Source organism: Sylvia atricapilla, chromosome 2, assembly GCF_009819655.1.
Source record: "Sylvia atricapilla isolate bSylAtr1 chromosome 2, bSylAtr1.pri, whole genome shotgun sequence".
Classification (NCBI taxonomy): domain Eukaryota; kingdom Metazoa; phylum Chordata; class Aves; order Passeriformes; family Sylviidae; genus Sylvia; species Sylvia atricapilla.
The window spans coordinates 45,751,430-45,759,436 of NC_089141.1; the positions used below are offsets into that span (position 1 = coordinate 45,751,430).

At 54.1% G+C, this 8,007-nt stretch overlaps 1 protein-coding gene across 1 annotated transcript; it reads left to right on the top strand.

The window, feature by feature from the left end:
* The first annotated feature begins 265 nt into the window (after nt 1-265).
* On the top strand, nt 266-6,442 carry PDX1 (pancreatic and duodenal homeobox 1). The gene is made up of 2 exons (XM_066313116.1): nt 266-765; nt 3,576-6,442. The coding sequence occupies exons 1-2, from the start codon at nt 369-371 to the stop codon at nt 3,962-3,964; spliced, it is 786 nt and encodes a 261-aa protein (XP_066169213.1). The 5' UTR covers nt 266-368; the 3' UTR covers nt 3,965-6,442.
* Nucleotides 6,443-8,007: the final 1,565 nt, after the last annotated feature.

Sequence of the window (8,007 nt, forward strand, 5' to 3'; positions counted from 1 at the left end):
CGCATGGGCGCGATCCCCTGAGCCCCTGCCCGGCCCCGGCAGCCCACCGCCGCGGGGCTCTTCATCCCAAAGCGGGGAGCAGCGCCCCGCAGAAGGGAAGAGGCTCTCGGGATCGGCCCGGCTGAGGGGAAGGAAGGGGGTTGCGGGACCAGGGCCACTCCGGGTGGCCTCCTACGGCCCGCGCCCCGCCCCGGAGGGTTGCGGGAGGGCTCACGTGGGGGAGAGGCGCCTATGGGGAGGCGGCGGGAGCCGGGCAGGGCGGTGGGGCCCGGCGGGGCCGCCAGCTGTCAAAGAGGCATCCCGGGCTCCGCGAGCGGGAGCAGCCCTATGTGTCCCTAAGCTGCGAAGCCCCCTTGGCCCCGCTCGCCATGAACACCGAGGAGCAGTATTACGCCTCGGCGCAGCTCTACAAGGAGTCGTGTGCGTTTCAGAGAGCCCAGGCGCAGGACTACAACCCCAGCCCCCCCGCCTGCCTGTACATGGGCAGGCAGCAACAGACTCCTTATTCCAGCGCTTTAGGGGCTCTCGAGCAAGGCAGCCCGCCAGACATTTCACCTTACGAGGTGCCCCCCATCACTGAAGATGCCGGGGTCTCCCACCTTCATCACCATCATCACCACCACCCTCATCTTCCTCCTCCCCACCAGGACGCGCTGCCTTTCGCAGACGGGGCGGACACGGGGGCAATAGAGGAGCCCCGAGTGCAGGTGCCTTTCGCTTGGATGAAGTCCACCAAATCGCACGCCTGGAAGGGACAGTGGACCGGTAAGCCCCTCCGCATCGCTCTGCCCCCCTCCCCGCTTCTGTCCCGCTCGACTCTCAGGAGCTCTCCCTTGCACCGGCCCGGCTCCCACCGCCCGGATGCAGCGTGGAGAGGTCCTGGAGGGTCGTTTCCCCTCCGCCAGCCTCTGCAGACCCACTGCACTGGGGCTGCTAGCGTTGGGTTGAACGCTGGGGCGGGAGCCGGCACTCCAGTCCCCGCCGGCGGGCTCATCAATCCCTGCGCCTCAGCAATTATTAACAAATTATTTTTCACCAATTAACTAATTGTGGCCAAGCCGGGACGTCGTGACGCCTCCCGGGAGCCGCTTCCTCGGGCAGCACGGTGTTCCCGCGGGCGCGGTGAGCTCCGCTCGGGGGCCGGGTCGCGGAGGCACCTGCGAGGTGGAGCGGGCGGGGAAGCGGCAGGCAGGGCTGGCGGGAGGGGACAGCGCGTCCCCCGCGTCCCTGAGCCCACCGTGCGGCCGCGGAGCAGCCCCCGAGCCCTCAGGGCAGCCGCCGAGACCCTCTCGGCTCTCCCCGGTGCAGAGCCCACCTCCCCTCCTGGCCCCTCTCTCCCGCTCCTCCTGCTCCTCGGCGGGTTTTAGCCACAAATGCACCTCTCCAAGTGAAAAAAACAGGGCACGGAAAACAATGCACAAACGAAACAGAGTTGCCAGTGAGGGGAAGAAACTCTATCTAGGCAGAAAGTTCCGCTGCCCAACAATTTTTCTGTCTCTGCCTGCACAATGTTATCGTGTCCTGCGCCTCCGTCACGCCTATACGGCAAATATTATATTAATGGCTTTGTTCAAATAGACAGTTGGAAAAAGGACCGGAGTATTAAAATCTCGGCGAAATAGTTTGGGAATTGCATGGGGCAGCCCAAGGGGGAGGGCAGGACAGGTGGCTGTCCCCAATCGCCCAAGAGGTGCATCCGCCCACAAAGGTAGAAAGAAGAGCGTGTTGTCTGTCCCAGGCCGGGGACACGGCGCCAGGGATGGGGCCAGGGCGCAGGTGGGGAGACGGAGAGAGAAAATTAGATTGTTTTCCATGAGTTGAGTGAACTTCGGGAATAATATTAATATTAATATTAATAATAATAATCATCCAAACTTTTGAACTGCACTTTTTTCTTTTTTTCTCTTTCTCCTGCGCCCGAAGAATGACAAAACCAGCAGGAAAGCGAAACTTTCCCCGTGGAAGCCTAAAATTCTTGGCTGCTGTGCCCAGCCCTCCCAGGAGGAGCAGGCAGGGGCCGTGCATGACCCGGTCGGTGTGATGTGTGTTCAGGGTTCCTGCCGGAGCACGCCGCAGGAAGAGAAAGGGGCACCGCGCTGTGCCGAGCGCGACAGAGCGCTCACAGCCAACCCCCGGCATGTTTTGTACCGAGTATATGGCAAACCGTACCGCCCGACGATTTATTTTTCATGGAAACCTTTGGGATTTAGGCAACCATGGATGCTGCGAGGCTTTGCTCTGTTGCCAAGAAAGGCTCCCAGAGAGGGAGGCCGCGGCCGAGCCCGGCCCGGTGCCACACGCCGTGCCCGGCCCCGGCTCCACTCTCGCCTCGGGCTTGCCGGCCTTGTCCCGGGGCCCGACCGACCCCTTCCCTCCGACAGACCCCGGGCGTTCCGCCTTCCCGGTAGCTCCAGTTTAGTTTAAAGTAACAGAGCAAGGTGCTTTTTTGTGGTTTTTTTTTTTTGTTTTGTTTTGTTTTGTTTTTTTTTGTTTTTTTTGTTTTTTTTGTTTTTTTTTTTTTCAGGTACAGACTCATGCATGCATAAGGTCACATTTACCAACATTTTTATACACAATATACATTGATTTTAATATTTATATACGCACATATGTACACGTCACTTTGCAAACATTATATGTGTATTTAAATATATGTTTTAAATACATATATAAGTTTTATACTTAGGTTTACATTTACAAACACTGTATATATAAATACAGAACCGTGGGAATAGGAAGATGAGCAGTGGGAGAGTTTACGTATCTCTCTTGAAATGATTATTTCGTTCTGGCTGTTTCAAGCACCATTCCCCGCAGATGATATCAGTCCCAAAAACGTTCCCTGAGTTTCCGTGCCCACCTTCGGCCCATCTCGGTGCTCCTGCCTGTTCTGCCCGCGCCCCAGCGTCCATGCAGGACTGCGGGGGGAGCGGCGATCCCGCTGCTGCCGCTCCTTACGGGAACAAGAAACCCAAGGTTTCATCAGTTTGGCCAAATGGAGCGGCTGAGGTCCGACTCCCGGCCTGGCCCGGCAGGCCCACTAATTATAATTATTATTACTTGGTTTTAGTGGGTGTTGGGGTTTTTTTGTCTGTTTATTTCTTTGATTGTTTTGGGTGCGTTGGTGGGGTTTTTTTGATTTTTTCTTTTTTGACGGGTTAGATTTTTCCGTTTTGCATTGGTTTGTGTGTGTGCGGTGGAGTTTTTTTTCTTTTTCTTTTCTTACTTTTTAATTTTTTTTTTTTAAATTTAATTTTAACACGAGCCCGAACAATTGCGGCCCTGGATCCGGGAGCCTTTTCTGAGCTCTCAGTGTCATTCAAATAGTGGCACATGAGTTTCTCCCTCGGCCTCAGAGACGGCGCTTCCCTGATAAACCTCATCCAAATCATTGCTAAAAAATACTGAATTATTGTAAAATAAAGTGCCAGCAGCACCTCCTCACTCAGCCCAGCAGGAAAGCTCCCCGAGGCCTCCCCTCACCCCGCTTGCTTCCCCGCGTATCCCCCGCGCCGCGCAGGGGTCTCGGGCCGCGGTCCCTGGGCGGGCCCAGGCTGACTCTCGCTTCTCTCCAGGGGGATCCTACATGGTGGAACCGGAGGAGAACAAGCGGACGAGGACGGCGTACACGCGGGCTCAGCTGCTGGAGCTGGAGAAGGAGTTTCTCTTCAACAAGTACATCTCCAGGCCGCGGCGGGTGGAGCTGGCTGTCATGTTGAACTTGACCGAGAGGCACATCAAGATCTGGTTCCAGAACCGACGGATGAAGTGGAAGAAAGAGGAAGACAAAAAGCGAGGGGCGGGCAACAGCAATGACCCTGAACAAGACTGCGTGGTGTCCTCCGGGGAGCTCCAGACCAAGGAGGATCTCCAGGCGTGCCCCGCCGGGAACCTTCCCTCGGGAGCCTCCAGGGACCTTCTCTCCCCCAGCTTAGTCCCCAGAAGGCAGCAGGACTCTCGATGAGCCGCGGGGAGCCCCACGGCCCGGGACGAGGAAAAGGATGGGACATGGAAAAGAGCCGAGAAGCTGGCGCCAGCTTCCCTTCGCCCTGCCGAGCCGTGCCGTGCCGTGCCGACCCACTCGTGCCTTCCCCCGGGGAAACGCGGTGCCTCCATTCCGAAAGTCGCGTCCTCCGGAGAGTAAATGTAGGATGCCCGGCTGTGACAAGGAGAGGCTCGCTGTGGGCGCTAGCGCCGGAGGAGGCCGCGGGGAGCCGCCGGGATGGCGGCGAGCTGGGCCCCGCTCCCCCGGGCCGCCGGCGCCTCAGCGAGCCCTGCGGTACAGCTTCCCCCGGGGAAGGCGGGTCACAGGTGGCCGCCGACGGTGTGTGCCAGCCTGGATGCACGGAGCGGTGTGGAAAACGGAGGAGAAGCGAGCGCACGCTGCCGTCCTTGCCGCGGACACCTGCTCGGTCGGGGCGCGCGTCCCGCCGCGTCCGTCGGTCCACGAGTGCGCACACGGGCCCGAGTATCCCGGACCATCCACGGGCTGGCGCGCCGCCGTCCCCGTCCCTCCCAGTCGCCCCAGGGCATCGGCTCTACCGAGGACTCTCTCAGGACTGTTACTTACTTCTTTGGAAACTGGAACCTGGTTTCTTTCGTTTTCTTTTGCTTTTGAGTAAGAAAGAGGGGAGGAAATAAAAAAAAAAAAAAAAAAAGAGAAAAAAAAATTTAAAATTAAAAAAGAAAAAGCCCACGTGTCCTGCGGGCAGGATTTTTCTCCCCCGATGACCGGCTCCCGATGAGCGGCACAGGTAGCCAAACCCTCCTCCGGGCTCCGCCAGCGGCTGCGGGGACCCTGCGCTGCTGCCCGCGGCTCCGCGCCCGTCTGGGCTCCGGGGCACTCCGCGGCTCCAGGGCTGCGCTCGCCTCTTCGAGGGGTGAACGCGACCCCGGGATGAAACAGAAAAAGTCGCGGGTGCTCTCCGGGCAGCGAGCAGACAGCGTTATATGTCTGGGGTAGGACTGGTCCCAGGGGCATTGTCCTTTGGGAAAAAGCTCATGCCTCTCTTCCTTCCAACTCTTTCGTAAGCTCGGACTCCGCCTTGGAGAGGAGAAATCTCTCTGCAGCATGAGCTCCTGTCCCGGCGTGGCTCTCTGCGCGGTTTTTCTCTGTAGACTTGTTTTTACACCCAGCAGGGGATGGTGGCCGGCTGCCTCCCGAGACACTGCCCAGCACCGGGGACTTTTCCTGGGTGCTGTTTTTCGGCCCAGCCCGGAGTGCAGGAGAGCTCGGCCCCTGCGGGCTGGAGCGGGGAGAGAGCCCGGCCGGGGCTTCCCTGCGGAAGATGGGCAGCGGAGTCTGCGGGCCGCCCCGGGCCCAGCCTGCCTTCCCCGCTTCTAGGAACACCTTCCCCGTCCCGACAACGGGGACCCCAGCTAACTGGAGAACAAATCCCAGCCGAGCTAGAAACAGAAAACACCGGTTGGAAGGAAGTAGGAACTGGCCGGTTTGATGTCCGTCGGGCGGATCTGCCTTCTCTCCTCGACGGGAAGGTTCCTGTCCTGTACTCGGCAGCAAAAACCCCTCGAGCATCCCTCGGGGACCGTCATGGGCCTTCCCGCTCTGCGGGCCCGGGAGTGCCATGGGAGGAGGAAAAAGAGGAGCGCAACCTGTCGCAGCCTGGCCAGAGGATGTTCCCAGTCCCTCGGCTGAAAGCGAGGGGGAGAGCAAATAGCTTGGCACAGCTCATTGGGGTTTTCTCGTCTTAAATGAAACTTCTAACACTATGGTGGAAACTTGAACTGAAGGTGTAATTTGTCTATTGCTTTTCTTTCCTCTGTGGACATTAATATCTGTGTGCAAACAGGACTGTTTCTGGTATTTTTTCATGCAAGTTGCCTGAGAAATTTATCATCCGAGCCTGTATATCCTTATTCATCAAAATGCAGTCAATAAGTGAGAACATTTACTAATCATTATATGAGCAAAATTCTAATAAAGCTGTTCTGCTTAAGAAGCAAAGCACCATATTATTTTAAGTAATATTTCTTAAGCTTTTGAGGAGCATGAAACCATTTATAAACATCAGAACTTTTAATCTCTATTCATTAGCATTAACCTGTCACTGGTAATGTGAAGTGGAACGATTTCCATGTACCTTTTACAATGTCTGGCACTGACATTACAATTCAGGGGCCACTATAAAAAGAGATCTAGCCTCAGAAAGGACGTCTTTCACACAAAATACCTCGATTTTATTCTAGAATTTGTTGAGCACGCTGCCCTGGCTGAACAGCATACACGGTGGCTGAAATGTTGCCTGTCCTTTATTTAGTATAGTGCATTCAGTTTTGATTTTCTTTGTGCACTGCTCTGAAAACAAAAACCATGCACAACCAATATGAATCATTTGACCGCAGTGCCGAGGTGTTTTTAGCAGCAGAAGCAGAATCAGAACTGCATGGTTTAGTTTTAATGAATAAAGTATTTTTCTTCCAAGAGCTGACATAGTTTATTTGTTTAGCAAGTAACTTCACCTGACAGAACAGCCAGCCCTACAGAGTTCTTCTTTCCCCCTGGGAAAGGCAAGGCTGACTTGGGGAGTTGTAGAGCCACTAGAGTTCTTGAACCTTGTCACCTCACCAAAACCAGTTGTCCAGATATATCCATCTAGCTAGGAGACACCTCCCCTTATGAAATAGTTTATGATTTATTTGTAAATAAATTAACCCTAGGATAGAATATCCATAAAATATTCTCAAAACACTTTTAAAATTAGACAAGAGATAGTGGAGAGTGAGACATTTTTTATTTCCTTCTTGGGCAATAGTGAAGTCTTTTAGGCAAGTGTGGGAGAGGTATGTCCCCCAAAATTGTATGTGTTCAATGTTGATTATTTTGAGGAAAAGCTGAGCAAGATTCAGGTCAATTCTCCTGTCCCTGGGTGCACCTTGACATGGCATCCACCCCATCAGGAACTAAGGAGACATCAATTCTTCCTGTGGTTCCAGGGAAGATAGTGAGGCTGCAAGTCTTGATTGAGCTTTGCACAGGCAACACCTTTCCTGCTCCTACTTTGCTCAGATCCAGGGAAAGCCTTCTCCTGCTTCTGCCCTGAGACACTGACTGCCATCCCGTGGAAGACTGCAAGGCAGGACCTCTCCCTCCTCCAGGTGTCTGAGGAAAATGGAAAACTGCTGGGCAAATGCTAGCAGCAGCTCAGGGCTGCTGTCAAACACAGCTGCTGCTAGCCCTGCCTTACCTCCCCCACAACAGGACCTTGTTCCACCGTCCTGCGGCAATGGCAACATGAAAAGTAGGATTGCAAGGCTATACTTGGCTCCTTTATTACAAACCCATATTTTTCCCTGAAAATCTCTCCATTTCTGGATAATTATGCCCACAAATCAATTCTGAAAGCAGTGGTTTAACCTAAGGTGTGGAAGACTCTCCGGTCAGACACTGAAGGTTGCTACCTCCTACTCTGTCATTGCTGCTGCTGCCACAAACTCAGCTGAAGAGAGATGTTGCAGGCTGTGAGATGAAATATTGCTCAGAAAGGCTTTGGTGCTTTGAAGTGCAACCAGGAATGGGATGCCAGCCCTGCAACCTCCACCAAAGCAGGGCCACTGTGCTCCCTTCACTCCTTATAGCGTAGAGAGACCTTTACACATCAGCATAGGCAAACCATGCAAACACATATGCACACACACAGCTTCCAAAAAACTGTAACTCAGAAAGGCAATACCCTTTCTGCTTTATTCTTCCCTAGATGGGGATAAGAATGGTGGCCAGATCTTCAAGGATATTCAATACAGCACTCAGGAAGAAATCTAGAAAGGACAATGAAATGAAATGAAATGACAATGAAATGAAATGACAATGAAATGAAATGACAATGAAATGTGGAAACACTGCAGTGTCTGTGTTAGTAGTGAATGCTATCTACTTTCACCCACCCACTACTTACATTCATTTAATACTTAACATTTATCATCACTGCTCCTATCTCAGTGGCAGGAGCACCTTTCCCAATGTCTTTCCTTGCACTATGCCAGCACCAA

Excerpts from the sequence above, each read along its gene's own strand:
- PDX1 (XM_066313116.1), top strand. The coding sequence starts at position 369 with ATGAACACCGAGGAGCAGTATTACGCCTCGGCGCAGCTCTACAAGGAG. Across the intron at positions 766-3,575 it reads CTGGAAGGGACAGTGGACCG|GGGGATCCTACATGGTGGAA; the intron begins GTAAGCCCCTCC and ends GCTTCTCTCCAG.